The sequence below is a fragment of the Carcharhinus amblyrhynchos genome, chromosome 15 (assembly GCF_965287045.1).
Source record: "Carcharhinus amblyrhynchos chromosome 15, sCarAmb.v2.hapA, whole genome shotgun sequence".
NCBI classification, from domain to species: domain Eukaryota; kingdom Metazoa; phylum Chordata; class Chondrichthyes; order Carcharhiniformes; family Carcharhinidae; genus Carcharhinus; species Carcharhinus amblyrhynchos.
Window position 1 is genome coordinate 62,280,380 of NC_137338.1, and position 17,664 is coordinate 62,298,043.

Sequence of the window (17,664 nt, forward strand, 5' to 3'; positions counted from 1 at the left end):
TTGTCCAGTGTCTATAAATATCCGATGTTGGGGCTGGATTGTGTCTGATTAATGAATGGATATGTTCTATATAGCACTGTAGTTTGCTCTATCATCTTGTCACTGCTTGCCTTCTATGGTTTGTAGTTTCTAATCATAGGTTGTTTATTTGATACATTTCCAAAATTTATGACTCAAGATATGGGAAAAAGATTTCTATTCAATTCCTTTTCTTACTCTGTGAGCGGGATTTTATGGCCTCACTCATCCCGAAACCACAAAATCCCGCCTGAGGTCAACAGACCCTCCCATTGCCCCCCACCCCTAGCAAGCTCTGGTGGGTGGGGCGGTAAAATTCCGGCCCATAAGTTTGTTATTCAGCATGAAAGGTCCAATCTGGCTCAAGAGGAGTGAGGGGATGTCATAGAAAAACTATTGGTGTCAAATATGGGGAAAATATCTGAATATAAATCCAAAAAGAGAGAGAGAATTTAATTAGTCTGAGGGGAGTAGGGGCCCCGGCAAAAAGCAGGCAGTGACTAAACTGCAGCCTGATTCACATGTTTTTCGGCTGATGAGAAAGCTTGGGGTTAAGATGAGCTCCCAGTTTGCTATCACCCGCTTTGTACTCCCGCTCAGGGTGATGCTGTACCCCATGATGGGGCCTTCAAAACCTAGCTTGGGTTGTGAACCATTTCATTAAGTATGAGGCTGGGATTTCCCACCACCTCCCCTCCCACTTTCCCCTTCCCCACATCACGTTTTCTGGTGATGGAGGCGGCTCGCTCTTGGCTGGCGGTGGGATCGTCGAGTCCTGTCAAAGTCTATGGTTTGCATGTCTCACCCTGTCACTAGGGAACCCACCACAGGGAGTCTCCTTCCATGGAACTGGAAGATCCTGTCCAGCAGGAAGGGCTGGAAAACTCTGATCACTTTGTCCCATTCCTCTGCCCTCTCCCTGCATCATTTCTAGGTGGCTTTTTTTCTATTATGTTCTCTTGCAGAAACTGTTGCAGATTATTCTTCCATCACTGCTGTTTTTATTGAGTAATAACTTAACAGCCTTTCACAGCAGGAAACCAAAGAGGGATTCTCCTTAACTCTGTTTTTCCTATTGTGAGGACCTTGTATTGAATCTTAGAATGGTGCAGCACAGGAGGAGACCATCCAGCCCATCATAACTGTGCTAGCTCTTTGAAAAAGCTATCCAATTTGTCCCACTTCCTTGCCGTTCCCCATATCCCCACAATTTTTTCTCCTTTGTGTTCCATTTCCAAGATACTATTGAATCTGCTTCCACCACCATTTCAAGTAATGCATTCCAGATCTTATAAACTAATAGGCTGGGATTTTCCTGGCCAGTGCAGTAGACTGGGATACACCAGCAATGCTCCTTTAGCGATGTTTACAACTGGCATACATCAGTCGCGAGTCTCCCATGCGCTTAAAAAAAAGTGCTATATGCTCCGCACCAGGAGCTGATATCATATTGAAATCTCTATTTCCAAATGATTAGTAGGCCTGGGACGGTATTCTCCAGGCCACTAGCATCTCCCCCTAGTGGAGAGACTAGGGGAGTGTTTCCCTCCAGCAGGGTTGCTCCCCACTAACAGGGAACAGCCATCCTCACCTCATCGGTAGGAACAGAAGCCATTGAGGCCGCCTCCACCACCCCCCCCCCCCACCCCTCCCCCGGCACTACCTAAGGAGCAAACTGGCACTGCCCACTGGGCACCTTGGCACTGCCCAGCAGGCACTGGCAGTGCCAAGGGGGTGGGGCATATGCAGGTGGGACATATTGAGGAACGATCAGTGGGGAGCCCACTGCCACTCTGTACTTGCAATATTGGGAGGAGGACAATCGGGACTGGCTGGGGTTTGGGAAGGACATTAGGGCTGGCCCAGGGAGGTCCATATGCCTTTCGAACAGCCTCTTCAACTTGTGCCACCTTCAAGATTTTCCGCCCCTCACCCTCTTACCCTCTTACTATATAGTTTATATTGCCTCCCCTCATCCTTGCTGTGACAATGTACCACTTTGCACTTCAGTGTTAAACTCCATTTCCCATTTATCTATATCCATTTTATCTGTTGGTCTATTTCCTCATGAAATCTATTACTATCTTCCTTGATGTTTAATAGATTGCTGAGTTTCAAATCTTTTACAAGCTTTGAAATTATGCCCTGAATCCCCAGGTTATTAATATATCACGAAAAGGAACTGTGATTGAGTACTGACCCTTGGGAACACCACACTTCCCTCAGTAAATGTTCACACTACACTCTGCTTTCTGTCTCTTTGCCAATTTTGTATCCATGCTGCCACTGCCTTTTAGTCCAATGGGCTTTAATTTTGCTAATGAGGTTATTTTGTGACGCTTTGTCAAAGTCCACATACAGATCAGCCACACTAACCAAATTAACACTCTTCATCATTTCATCAAAGAACTCTTGTCAAGTTAAATTTTGTGCTGACTTTCATTTATATGCCTGCACTTTTCCAAATGCCAATAAATTGTGTCTCAGATTAATGTTTATAAAAATTTCCCCATCACAGCCGTTAACCTCCCTATCCTGTAGTTGATGGTTTTATGTCCTCTAGTTGTCAAACAGTGGGATTTTCCGCATCAAAATCCTTTGATTCCCACCAGAACACCTCTGGCAGACAGAGTAAGCAGTCAGTCACATTTGACATGTTCTTACAGACAGTAAAACAGGAAGTAAAATGCACTGATTATCCTTCACATTTTGTAAATTTTACAGAGAACAGAATAAAGAGTGGGCCATGTTCGTTAGAGGTTGAAATGTCATCATTTCAAAAAGATTTTTATTACACTAAAATATAACAAAATATCTAGCAGCACAGTGGCTAGCACTGTTGCCTCTCAGCGCCACGGACCAGGATTCAATTCCCAGCTTGGCTGTGCGGAGTCTGCACGTTCTCCCCGTGTCTGTGTGGGTTTCCTCCAGGTGCTCCAGTTTCCTCCTACAGTCCGAAAGACATGCTGGTTAGGTGCATTGGTCATGGTAAATTCTCCTTCAGTGTACCCGAGCAGGTGCTGGAGTGTGGCAACTAGGGGATTTTCACAGTAACTTCATTGCAGTGTTAATGTAAGTCTACTTGTGATGTCAATAAATAAACTTTAAAAAATTGGCATCTTACAAAATTTCATAAAATTAATTCTTTCAAAGCCAGGGAGGCTTGTCAGTTATAGTTATGACTTAGCATGCTGTTTAAAAACCCAGTTACTCCTCATTAACAAGGCATAGGATTTTCGGAGGGTTAACAATGGTATTCTACTGTAAAGGGGAAAACATGCATCAGTTCAGTGATTTGTAAAGATGCTAACCTGCTGGAACCTCACCAGCGCATGCCATGGAGGTGCAAGACTCACTGACAGCAACTTCCAGATTTCCATGCTTAACTTTACATGTGTAGGTGCCAAAAGTTCCTGTCTGTTTCAATAGCAAATGCTGGCAGTTTCACTGTTAGCACAATTTGAAAACCCACGCAATTACCACCAAGTTTGTTACAGGAGATCAACAAGCAGATAGTTTGCCAGCTCAGTCCTATGGCAACCTTTGTGCTGCTTATCTCGCATGAGTTACCTTACTGTTTGGGGTTTTGACTCGAAGGATAATTTGGAGTAAAAAAAGGAGGAATCACTGTTGGGCATGTTATCTTTGATTTGATTTATTGTTGTCACGTATTAGTATACAGCGAAAAGCATTAGTTTTTGTGTGCTATATAGACAGAGCATAGCTAGTGTTATAGCTATAGCTGGGGTGTAAAGATCAGTTTAATGCCCGGTAGGTGCTTTCAAAAGTCTGATGGTAGCAGGGAAGAAGTTGTTTTTCCGTCAGACGTGAACTCAACCCGATGAAACCATCAGCTCAAATCACCTCTCCTTCGCCACATGCCTATTGTTAGGCTATTGAGGATAGCAAGTTTTAAATCCTTCTTGGGAGAACAGGAACCAAGAACTTCTTCCTAAACAGGTTTGAGGCACAATTCAGCAGAAAATGTGTGAGTGCATTGGCATCACCTCCATTAAATAAATTCTTGGCTTTAAAACTTCTGTTGAGTGTAACTGACTCCCTCATTGAGCAGCATTAGATACAGGCTTTTGGGTTATAATCACTGTTCTAATGTTGGAGAGACATCAACCATTTCACAGACAGCAAGCTCCACAAACAGAAGTGTGATGATGGCAGGATGTTTTAGTGGTTTCGATGGAGGGTTAAGTATTGGCCACAATCCTGGAGAGAGCCCCTCTTTGAACTGGTGTTAAATCTTTGATGTTTACTTGAGAGGGCAAGATTTGGGGTGAGGATGGGAGCTCAGTTTAACACCTCATCGAAAGGGTGTCTTCACCAACATTGTAGCACACCTTCAGTACTGCACTGAAGTATGTCCCCAGAGTGGGAGATAAACCAAAAGCCTTCAGCTTCACAAACAAGGGTGCTGTCAACTGAGCCATGGCTGAAAGGTCAAATGAGTCTTTCTCAAAGAACAAAGCCCTGGAACACACCCTTTGGCCCTCCAAGCCTGCGCCAATCACATTGTCCAATCTAGACCAACTATCTGTATGCCTCTATTCCCCATCTGTTCATGTGTCAATACAGATAAGTCTTAAATGTCGCTAATGTACCTGCCTCAACCACCTCATTTGGTAATGCGTTCCAGGCCCCCACCAACCTCGGTTTTAAAAAAAAGCTTTCCCTATACATCACCACTTCCCCCCCCCTTACCTTGAACTTGTACCTCCTGTTCACCCTATCTGTACCCTCATAATTTTATAAACTTCTATCAGGTTGCTCCTCAGCCTCTGTCTTTCCAGGGAGAACAATCCCAGTTTATTCAATCTCACCTCTTGGCTAATACCTTTCATACCCTCCTGGTACACCTTTTCTACACTCCTTCCAAAGCCTCTACGTCCTTCTGGTAGTGTGGTAACCAGAATTGGACACTGTATTCCTGATGTGGCCTAACCAACGTTATATATAACTATTTACGTTTTACATATTCTCGTTCTACATTCACTTCTGTTCTTCCATGTGTGATTGGGAAAGGTGGTTAAGGGAAACAAAGTAATGTACAAAGTTGGAAAGGAAAGAATTAATGACAAAATGGCTTTTTTTTTCTTGCGACAAAGGAGCTGAAATCTCGGCAGCCTCCGTTAAAACCTCTTCGTCAAAGACAACGACTGGAAAGCCAGGAGCACTTACCTCGACTGAATGCAACGTCCACACCAGACGCTAAACTGCACCAGCAACTGCAAAAGTAATATCTGTGCTTTTCTTTAATCTGCGATCGTTCAGAACTTCCTGCGCAATTCTAGCGCCTGACATTTAGCTGTAACCTCCATTCAGCAAATTAGCTCTTCCAGTGAATGGAAAACAATTAAATTCCCATACATGGTGAGCATCACAAAGAAATGAACACTTGCACAGGGTTTCACGTTCTTCAGGAGTCAAAGGTCAAGAGCAGAATGACGTGGCCTTATACTTGCTCTGTCTGCACACTGGGCGTTGATAAGAAATCTTGTTTCAAACCTGTTTTATTAGTAGTGAAAGAAGTGCACTGAAAATTAGTTACAGTAAGGTACGGGATAAATCAACCATTCAGTGGCGAGTGTTGCTCCTCAACTCTGCATGACCTCAGATTAATATCAGCAGAGTCTACCAGTTGTATTGTGTGTTGGATATTAATCCTCGCCCGCACAGTCATGGAAAAACATAGCCCTGGATCAGCAAGAAAAGGATCTCTTGTGTCAGAAATAGTCACGGATGGGTGAAGGGAGTAAAAACCTCTTCCATTCACCGATCATCCTGAAATTCAGCAAGCTTTACAATCACAAATAAAACCACATCCATGGGGCCATGACTATTTGTGGATCATATAAACGATTTAGACTTGAAGGTTTAAAAGTAAGTTCGTGGATGATACGGAAATCAGTGGGGTGGTAAATAGTGAGGAGGATAGCCTTTGATTACAAGACAATTTAGACCAGCTGCTCAGATGGGCTGACCAGTCGCCAATAGAATTCAATCGAGGTAGAATCATAGAATCCTTACAGTGCAGAAGGAGATCATTCAGCCCGTTGATCCTGCACCAACAACAATCACACCCAGGCCTATCTCCGTGACCCCACATATTTACCCTGTTAATCCCTTTGATACCAAGGATCAATTTAGTAAGACCAAGCCACCTAAGCCGCGCATTTTTGGAGTGTGGGAGGAAACTGGAGCACCCAGAGGAAACCTACGTAGACACGGGGAGAATGTGCAAACTCTACACAGTCACCCAAGGCCGGAATTGAACCCGAGTCTCTAACCCTATGAAGCAGCAGCGCTAATCATGGTGCCAGCATGCCGCCCGGTGATACATTTTGCCAGGACAAACAAGGCAAGGGAATACATGATGAAAAGCAGGATGCTGGGTCAGAGGAACCTTTGTGTGCATGTACACCACTCCCTTAAAATAGCAGGACAGGTGAATAAAGTGTTTTAAGAAGGGATATGGTATACTTGCCCAAATTAGCTGAGGCATTGGGTTTAAGAGCAGGGAATTGATGTTGGAACTGTGTAAAATATTAGTTAGGCTACAGCTAAAGTATTGTGTGCAATTCTGGAATTCACATTATAGGAGCAATGTAATAGCACTGGAAAGGGTGCTGAGGAGATTTACCAGAAGTTGCCTGGGCTGGAGAGTTGTAGTTATGAAGAGAGAGGTATAGACAGGGGTTGTTTTCTTTGGAGCAGAGGAGGCTGAGGGGGGGTCGTGATTTAGATGTATAAAATTACGAGGGGCATAGAGAGAGTAGAAAGGAAGAAACCTTTCCCCTTGGTGGAAGGATCAATGACCAGGGGGCATAGATTTGATGTAGGAGCAAGAGGTTTAGAGAGGATGTGATGAAACATTTTTTCACCTGAAGGATGTTAGGAGTCTGGAACTCAGTGCCTGAAAGGGTGGTGGAGGCAGAGACCTTCATAACATTTGAGAAGTATATAGACGTGCATTTGTGTTGCTAAGGCTTACAAGGCTATGGACCAAGTACTGAGAAATGGGATTTGTTTACTTAGGTGGTTTCTCTTTGGCACAGACGTGATGGACCGAAAGGCCTTTTTCTGTACTGTATACCTCTGATTATGACTATCTTGCAGATCTTACCTGTTAAAAGTCCCTGCAACTGACTTTCTTGGTTAGCCACTGAAATGTTAAACTGAAGATTATTGTATACATTCAACCTTTTCTACCATATTGCAAAAGTTAACCTTTTATTTTCCTTGTTATAGAATGCCATCCAAGCAGAAAAAAGCCATTCAGACAGCAGTTCGCAGAAACAAGGAGGCCAATATGATTCTGGTCAGACTGAACGGAGAGCTGCAGCAACAGTTCAAAGTAAGAGCCCACATTGAGCTGGAGAAACTCACCACATTCTGATGCTGCATAAATAGATATTCATTTTTTCACAAGACATCCAGTTCCAAGTTTTTTTAATACAAATCATTCTATTTTGTATTTCATAAGTACCGATTTCCCTGAGTCTAAGTTGTTGTACTTAAAATGTCAGTGGATGTGCCAATACTTTTCAACTGAAGGCCGATGCTGCCAATTTGGGTTACACATTGGGCATGAGTACCACATGCCACTAGCAGCCCCCCGCCCCCCCCAAAAAAAAACAGTTTGATGCTACAATCACTGGTTTTAATATGGGACCAGACACCTTGGTATTTTCTAACATAGAGATCTTATTTTTAGCATGTAGGCCTCACCCTTTTGACAAATTAAGAATCATCACAAGCTTTTATCCATCAATAGATTTGAATTTTAAATTTTTTCTGAACAAGCGTTGTATTGATGACGCCCATTAGCGAACAACCACCTCATCTCAGAAGATTGCCAGCTGCACTCTGTCCTGAATGAGTTGATTTCAAACAGGACATGTGCTGAGGCGATGGCGTCAGTCCTATTTTCCACAATGGTTAGCACTGCTGCCTCACAGCCTCAAGGACCCAGGTTCAATTCTGGCATTGGATCACTGTCTCTGCGGAGTCTGCAAGTCCTCCCCACGTCTGTGTGCATTTCCTCCGGGTGCTCAGGTTTCCTCCCACAGTCCGAAAGACATGCTGGTTAAGTGCAGTGGACATGCTAAATTCTCCCTCAGTGTACCTGAACAGGCGTCGGAGTGTGACGACTAGAGGATTTTCACAGTAACTTCATTGCAGTGTTGATGTAAGCCTACTTGTGATACTAAAAAATCAACTTTCAATAGATCAACACTTCAGTGAGTCCAACGGACAGAACTAAATGGATTTAAAACAGAACCAAATGAATCCTTCTTAATAACTGATAACTTTGTTTGTCAGGGGTTTGTTAACCTTTAGTGGGCTGTTGCAATCTAGATGGAGGTTCAGTCGGAGGGACAGAGATAATGTTCCAAATCTTCCTGTCCCCAGATCGTCGGACAATGGTCCTGTAACAAATGACATGCATCAGAACCCTGTGGAAAGTCCTGACGTGGACCTACATGGGAATTACCTAGGAAGTTTAAACTTCCGCTGGGCAATTCCCGCTCTGCCCAGGATCCGACACAAACATCTCTGACCATGTGTTAAGGGTGGAAGGCTGGTAGATCCACTGTACTTACATGGATAGTTACCTCAGAAATGTTAGGTTAAAAGTACCACCTGGGTAGCTGCAAACCCAAATACATCTCACCCATCATTAACTACCTTCCTGAACTGACCCCACCCCTTCTCCTACCAATCTCAAGTCTCACCCAGTTACCACCACTGATTACCATTACCAACACACCTCTCTCCCACCTAATCAGTCAGACCCCAGCTAACTCCTGATCGAACTAAACTACCACCTCCCCTTCACCCCCACACACCCAACAACACCCTGACTTCTGACTACCAACTCTCCTCCCTCCACCCCCACAATCAACTGGAACCGGCCACCGCCCAACTAACCCCTGACCAGAGCAGACTGCCAGTCAACTACCCACACTCACTCGCGCCCGCACATTCACTCGTTCACTCACCTACACGTGCACTCAGTCATGCACTCGCTCTAGTGCACTCATTCAGATGAACGTGCCCAAAAGCTTAATCTTTAAACTTATCTGAAAATGGCAGCAATAACTGTTTTAAAAAACAAAGGGTGTGTCCTCTCTTTCCCCCAGTTCTACTCCACTCTGATGGAGACTCCCAGGCAAACACTACAGTGCACGTTTCTTTGACATCAGGGAAAAGAAGGTCCCGGAAAAAATGTGCCGCAACGTCAGGTTTGGAACAGCAACGTGTGCAACATTATTGCTGACCAGACGATGCGGGCTATTATTTCCCCATTCTGATGTAGCACTCCCTCAGTACTGTGCAGGACTCTCAGATTGTGCGTTCAACTCTCTAGGGCGAGGCTTGAAGCAGAACCGCTAGCTTCCAGGCAAGAGTGTAACTGACTGACACACAGTTAGTACCTGCTGTGCGTGTTACAGGAGCAAATTGTTGAATCAACGTCACCAGACTATACCAATAACTCACCTCACAGAACATTTAAAATATAGACAGAAAAAGAAAATATCTTCCTGCTGGAAACATAAATACAAATAGTAAAAGGATGATAATTCTCAGGTCTGGCAGCATCCATGGAGAGATGTCAAATTGAAATGTCACTAATCTTCCATCAGAACTGGAAAAAAAATGAAAGATATAACAAGTTTAAGTATGTACAGGATAAGTGAAAGACAGAGTGGGGAGGAAAAAGGAATACCTGAGAGGATAAAAGGTAGATAAGGAACAGGTTGGCTCATCAAATCTGTAGCAACCACAATCTCATCCAGGCCATATCCCCATAATCCTACATATTTACCCTAGCTAGTCCTCCTGACACTAACGGGCAATTTAGCATGGCCAATCCCCCTAACTCAGACGTCTTTGGACTGTGTGGGGAAACCGGAGCACTGCAGAGGAAACCCATGCAGATACAGGGAGAATGTGCAAACTTCTCACAGGCAGCGACCCAAGCCAGGAATTGAACCCAGGTTCCTGGAGCTGAGAGACAGCAGTGCTAACCACCGTGCCGTTCAAGTGCCATTCAAGTAATGCAAGTGTCTGGCACTGATTATCTCCAATGAGAGAAAGTCTAACCACCTCCCTTTAATATTCATTCACATTAACATCAATGAGCACCCCACAACTAACACCCGGGGTCACCATTGACTAGAAATATAACTGGACCAACCAAATAAAGAATGTGGCTTTAAGAACAGACAGAAGCTAGTTATTCAACAGTGAGTGACTTGCCTCTTGGCACCACAGAGCCTTTCCATTGTCTACAAGGCTCAAGCCATGTGTGTGATGGAATATTCTCACTTGCCTGGGCGCCACACCAAGACAAAACAGCATGCTAAATCGGCACCAGATATACTACTTTCAACATTCATTCCCTTCACTACTGATGCATAGTGGCAGTGGTATCATTGACAAGGTGCACTGCAAGAACTCATCAAGCCTTCCTCAAAAGCACCTTCCAAATCCATAACTTCTTCCTCTGCTAGAGAGACAAGGGCAGCTGATGTAGGGAACAGCACCACCTGCGAGTTCCCCTCCAAACCCCTCAGATCCTGACTTGGAATGATATAGCCCTTCCTTCATTGTTGCTTGTTCAAAATCTTGGGTTTCCTATCTAGCACTGCTGTGTCTGTACCTACACCACATAGAGTGCAGTGGCTGACAAGAGGGGCTCTCCTCCACTTTCTCGAGAGCAGTTAGGGATGGGCAATAAATGCTGGCTTTGCCAGCAACACCAAAACATCCCATGAATTTTTTTTTGTAAGTAACGACAAGAGGTGAAGGGGATATTTGAGGTGAGTCATTGCTTGTAGACAGCAATGACATGACAAGTGTATCCACAATAGTTGGATACACTTACTTGGAACAAGACACCAACATACTGGCACCCAGAGACAGCATGACCCCAGTCTTCAGTAAGCTCTAGAATGATGCATTTAGCAGGTAAACCTCACCCAGAAGGCATTAAATTGGAGAATTGGTGGGAAGAAGAGGTCTGATTTCAGGTGCTGAAAGCTGATAGTGCTAAATGTCGGACCTCATTGTGGAAAAATCATCAGGATTGTGGTTGTTCAAGGAGGAGGTCCACCTTTGCCATATATTACAAATAAATCAAATAAGAGGAAGAAGATTGTATTTCTTAGCACCAATATCCCCTCACTTTAAGGAAGCAGTTCACTTTGTCGAGGGAGGGAAGAAGATGCCAATCCGGAGTCTGCTGGCTCTGATTCTTGTTGGTGTTGAATTACAACTTGGACAGAATATGAAATGAGGTCATGTCCTTTGAAGTGCGAAATTAGTTACAGCCTAACCATAGCGGTTGTGCTGTACTAAATCTGTAGCAGAAAACTAATAACACTTGTATTATGGGAATGTGTTCCAGGTGAGTCACTGCAATTCATGGAATTGGTTGAGAGATTAGGTGGAGATGACAATAAATTGACTGGGGGGGAAAAAATAGTTTGCCTTCTGATTGTCTCTGACATTTGTTTCTGGATTTGGAGTATAATCTTAATTGAAATGAGTCATGTCTTCTCAGCATGCCTTAGGTTTTATCACTGTGTACAGGTTTTATATAATTGTGCCTAATAATTTAATACACCTCGGTCTCTCTTCAGTCAGACCAGTGCTGTTCCACTTTCTGACGTGTCACCTACGCGGTATTAGTATCTGTACAATTGAGTTAACCACTACCCACTATTTAGCAAGAAGAAAAGGTGACATTTGTCAAAACTTCTCAAAATAAAATTAGAATCAGAAGTTTCAAGCCCTGTTGTACTAGGAGTTGATTTAAGCAATGCCAGCACCACTGCTCATGATGAAGATATTTAGTAACTGATCTTCCACTGTACATGCTATAGTGATAGTTTTAGAAGTAAATCTTAAAAGAGATCGCTATTCTTGCGAAGCATGCACGAAGATACAGCAAGCAGTTAAGAAGACAAATAGTATGTTGGCCTTCATTGCAAGAGCACTTGAGTACAGGAACGATGATGGCTTACTGCAGCTGTACAACACCTTGGTGATACCACTGCTGGTGTATTGTGCACAGTTTTGGTCTCCTTACCGAATAAAAGATACACTTGCCATAGAGGGAGTGCAGCGAAGATTCACCAGACTGACTCCTGGGATGGCAGTATGAGCAGAGTTTGGGTCAATTAGGTCTGTATTCACTGGAATTTAGAGGAAGGAGTTTAAGTTTATTTAATAGTGTCACAATAGGCTTACATTAACACTGCAATTAAGTTACTCTGAAAGTCCCCTTGGATAAGATGGGAAATATATAAAATTCTCACAGGGTTAGACATCCTGGATGCAGGGATGACGTTTCCTCTGCTGGGGGGAGTTAGAACAAGGGGTCACATTTTCAGGATATGGGATTAGGTGGGCAGGTCAGAGCCTTTCTTGTGTCAGTGCAGACTCGATAGGCCGAAGGGCCTCTTCTGCATTGTAGTATTTGATTCTGTAGTATTAAGAACGTAAGAAATAGGAGCAGGAGTAGGCCATCTAGCCCTTCAAGCCTGCCCTGCCATTCAGTAAGATCATGGCTGATCTGAAGTGGATCAGTTCCGCTTTCCCACTTTCTCCCCATAGCCCTTAATTCCCTTGTCTATCAGAAATCTATCTACCTGTGACTTAAATATATTCCATGAGGTAGCCTCCACCACATCAATGGGCAGAGAATTCCAGAGATTCAGCACCCTTTGAGTGAAGAAGTTCCTCCTCAACTCTGTTCTAAACTGCCCGCATATTGTTGTATAATCCATATTGTTGTATATGATATAGGGAAGACCATTTAAGACTGAGATAAGAGGAAACTTTTTCAGAGAGTAGTGAACCTGTGGAATCCTCTACCACAGAGGCTGTGGAGGCCAATATATATATATTGAATATATATATATATATATATATATATAGAATATATATATATAGAATATATATATATATAGAATATATATATATATAGAATATATTTAGGAACAAAATAGATTTATAAACCCTAAAGGTATTAAGGGATATAGGGAAGAGCACAGGAGTATGACATTAGATAGATGATCAGTCATGATCATATTCAGTGGTAGGCAAGCTTGAATGGCTGACTCATATTCCTATTTTACTGTTTCTAAAGTCTGAGAGCATGATCTGCCTCAAAATAATTAGATATGACATTTTTTGGACATTTCCTTACAAGTTGGAACTTCTTTCGGGTTTCATTCAGTCATGACTAGGCAGAGCTTTCAGTGGGTGTTAGGAGACTGGAGGTCTAATTGGGCATTTGTTGTCATTTTTGTATTGTCATTCGAAAACCTGTTGCCTCCAGTGGTGGGAGGGTGTCATTACATCATGACAAAGTTACATCAGTAAGCACAAATGCAAATTTAGGAATTTACAATGCTAAACATGTCAGGGATTATTAACAAGCATATATTTTTCAATATTCAGTAATTTTTTTATTGTTTCTTAACTCTTTCTTGCTTTCTTTAATCTGGAACAATGGTTGACAACCTTAATAATGAGAAGAACCATTTTTTTAAATTTAGTGAAAAATGCAATATCTTAAGAGCTGCATTGCTGTTACTCATGCAAATAAGAATGTCAAACAGGTCAGAGACATATCTGACCAACATTCCAAAGGTTTATGCAAAAGAAGTTCATTATATTTGTGAGAAAGTATCACTCAATGTTAATAAAAGGTTAAAAAAAACTAGCCATTTAATTGCCATCAAAATGGACTTGATTATCAATGTTGGAGAGTAGGGTTTGCCAACTGTGGTTAAACTTATCCCTAAATCACATGATTTTCCCCAATGTTCCAGCCATTAGTCAACGAAGCCATCCTTATACACCAATTGGAAAGCAAAGCGGCCCATTAACCAATGGTCGATGCTTGACTGTCAACCAAACTGCCTTTCCTCCCATCTCATTATCAAGATCTATATCTCAGTTAAACTTTCTTTTGAACATTTCTCTTGATTTTTAATTGTTTTTAATATCTCCATGATTTTATTTTCCCTAGGATTGCACAGGGCAGTGTTCTGGAGATTTACGTTCAGTTCTTAAAGACTCCAGGCAAATGGAGTTGGGAACTGCCCATTAGTCCATAATGAACCATATGCAGCTCCAGAGTCACAGGATGCTGACTGCTGGATTAGGAATAGCGTGCAATATTTGCACAATATTTATCTGACTGTTATTTTAACTTTCAAAACCCACCAATTCCAGCTTTATAACAGCCTCCAACAACACTGTCTTTACCATTTGGAATTTTATTGGATGGTCTTTATTTCTAGGCATTAAAAACATTGGTGATGATAACTTTTGACATCCTGTGCTTTTTGGAACAAGGATCATGGCCTCCAAGGATAAGAAATTAATGCACTATCAATACATACCTGAGCTTTTGTAAACATTATACTTTGATTTAAGCTATCTCCAAAAATGTTAAAAGATAGTGTACATTGCCATTCAAGAATATTTACTCTACAAAATAGACACAAAATGCTATATGATGCATATACTGGTCTCTTTCAGGAAGTTCACAAAGAGCGGATTGCACTGGAGTCTCAGTTGGAGCAGCTTCGTCCAGTCCCCCACACGTGACTTCTTTTCCAGCTGGTTACAGATGTGGGAACTTAGAAGCCCAGTTACGACAAGTGTGTACAGCCTAAGATTTGGGATAGGAACTGGGCATGTGTAAGCACAATACGAACCACTGTGACACAATGACCTCCCTTTGGTAACAACCTTTTTTGAGGTCAGCAGCCGAAAGATGTGTCTGGCTCGATCACGAGTGTTCACATTTTCAAATGATCTTTGAGAATGGTCAGTGGCTTGAAGCACAATTTGTTCAGGCTATCTTGTGTAACAAGTAATAGAGCAAATCTTTCACATGGCTGCTAATGGTTTAGTTTCATAGCACAATCTGTGGTGTCTCTCTTGTATATGTGTCCAAAAGCATCATAAGCTGGAAGGATGAAAAATGGACCGATCTGAGATTTTGCTAAAGGACCTTTTTACACTTGCAGTACTGTGGCAAATAACATGCTAATTTCAGATCTATAAAAAAGTGCTCACACTTTCTTCTCCGCCCCCATCCCAACATTTGTTGAACCTCCATGAAATGCTTACAGTTGGTTTCTTTTTCAAATGAACTATATTAGCAATTGTGCAAAAAGCTCACTTCCTGGAAATTTACAATGAAGATATCATCAGCACTAAAGTGGTTGCAGTCCTTTCTCTGCATATATTTTATATTTCCATGAATTCTGTTTCTTTAGGTGGCAAAGTATTCGGTGTTGGAGCAGCTGTGCGCTATCTGAAATGATGGGAATCTTCTGTGCTGCACATATGTGGACCTGTGCTTATGTAGGCAAAATAACAGCAAAAGAATTTCATGTCACAAAAGAGAAACCTTTTCTTGGAATGGCATGCCTACATTCAGTGTAACTACCTGACGTGTGCATCTATTAGGGTACAATGATTCTCATGGTGACTGTCACTTTTTATACTTTTTCATACATGTTGCATTGAATTTATATGCAATATTTTTATTCTGAATTATACAGAAGAAAGCAGAGTTATTTAAATAGAGGTGCCAGGGGTTGTAATATTTTCTTTTCAATCACAGCTTGTGCCACTCCTTGAGAAATGATTTCAGAGTTGATAGTACTCTGAAATAAACCTGCAGAAGTTTCTAAAACCGCTGTGTCCCTGTGTGTATCTTATAAGTAGCATTTTAAACAGGCCCTGTTTAATGCCCTAGTCCCAGAGTTCTGCCCTTTTCTGAAAGGTTTCTACCATAAGTTTGGCAGGAGGCCTCTGCAATGGTTGTCACTCCCACCAGGAAACCTAGATGTGCCTGGTCCCAAACTTAAAAAGGTGCTCGGTTATGGAAACATTCAAAGGCAAGATGAGTCCACTCAGTATCAACCGTGCGAACCCACAGTCTGTTGGGTGAGAGGCAAGTTGATGCTCCTGTTGAGACACATTTTGCTTAGGACAGAGGGATCACAGGAAGAATTGAGTTGACTCCTACGTGAGTACGTTTAGGAGACTCTAACAATTAATTTGTAAATTGGGTGCATTTATTTAAATCTTGTACTGCCAAAATATAGAGTAACAAATGTGTTTAAAGGCAGTGAGACATGTTGCAGTTCAGTGCTTTACCTTTGCAATATTTGATGGAACTGTTTGAAACCTTAGTGTGTTAATGCCTTGAGGCACACTGCAGTAATTCAGTATCCCAGCAGAACATGTTCTACAGTGTTATTTCACGATAAGCTAAGGCTAAGTTGAATCACCATATTTGGTTATGATCGTGTATTAACATAGGGCTCTGGGCATTGACATCCAGTGGGCGACACAAAAGGGGCTTCAAATTGATAGTCCATGACATCATCTGAGCCCTTGTTAAGAGATTGCTGCCTTGCACTTACAACCAGACGCCCCATTGTTCTGTTTCATTTGAACACTCGCTCAATCACTCGCTTAGTTATTATACATCTAGTGTTTCATACACCCCTATCTGACAATCTGCATACTTTCCCATAAAGTATTGAAGGAGTAGACTGCCTGCTTTGTGCTGCTGTTACATTCAGTTTCATAATAAATCCACTGTAACAGATTGAGAAGCGCTTGGTGCATTGCATTTCGAACATAAACTGCCCCTTTGGTAAATACTCGCACACAAAAAGCGTCTTCATCTGTCAGGCATAGTTTAAACAAAGGAGAGCACAGTCGACCAGCGGCATTTTCCTCTCCCCGGTTCTTACACTTGTGCTTTTTCAATTTAGTATGATTTCATGAACAGTACCGACTCGTTACTGCAGGATTCAATCGAATGTGCTGCCCGAAATCTATCACTTTTCATATTGGCATTTGCACCAGCAAAATCATCAGCAATCATCCTCTAATTCCTTCCCCTATCCCAACAACCTTCACAGTCCAGCGTCACAGGGAAGTGACTATGCAGAGTTGAGTGGCGTTTTGGCACAGTTTGGTATGGTGGCACTGATTAGTACCACTGCCTCACAGCGCCAGGGACACAGGTTTGATTCTCAGCTTGAGTCACTGTCTGTGTGGAGTTTGTACGTTCTCCCTATAGGTTTCCTCCAGGTGCTCCGGTTTCCTCCCAGAGTCCAAAACACATGCTGGTTAACTGCATAGACCATGCTAAATCCTCTCTGTTTACCCCAAACAGACACCAGAGTGTGGCAACTAGGGGATTTTCACTAACTTCATTGCAGTGTTAATATAAGCCTACTTGTGACACTATTACCTAAACTGATAGCCACATCTTTCTCAGATGTGCCTTTTATAATACACTCTGATAAACATTTCCATTTGAACAATGGAACCATATCACATATTTGGCATGCATTCTGCTCTTCCAGAATGCATATGCCAACGCTGTTAGCAACTGTAAAACAATGGACAGAATTCTCACCTAACATGGTATTGCTGAACTTTTTGAACGCGCGTTGTATTTGGCCTGGGTACAAAAGCAAGTATTTATACAGCCTTCAGCAGCAGTCACTTTTTGAAGGCACTTTATATTATCTGGTTTTCAATCTGTGTGAAGCTCCCACAACTGGAGGTGCATTC

General features: G+C 42.4%; 1 protein-coding gene across 3 annotated transcripts in view; it reads left to right on the plus strand.

The window, feature by feature from the left end:
• The window catches only part of reps2 (RALBP1 associated Eps domain containing 2), a 172,870-nt gene extending 156,403 nt beyond the window's left edge, over positions 1-16,467 (plus strand). For 2 of the 3 annotated variants that reach the window (XM_080204033.1, XM_080204034.1), the window contains exons 17-19: positions 5,136-5,263; positions 7,279-7,384; positions 14,593-16,464. In XM_080204033.1, the coding sequence (XP_080060159.1) occupies positions 5,136-5,263; positions 7,279-7,384; positions 14,593-14,661 (303 nt within the window). In that variant the 3' untranslated portion in view covers positions 14,662-16,464. Of the gene's footprint in view, positions 1-5,135; positions 5,264-7,278; positions 7,385-14,592 lie in introns of all 3 variants that reach the window. The other variant, XM_080204035.1, reaches the window with a different exon arrangement.
• The last annotated feature ends 1,197 nt before the right edge of the window (positions 16,468-17,664 follow it).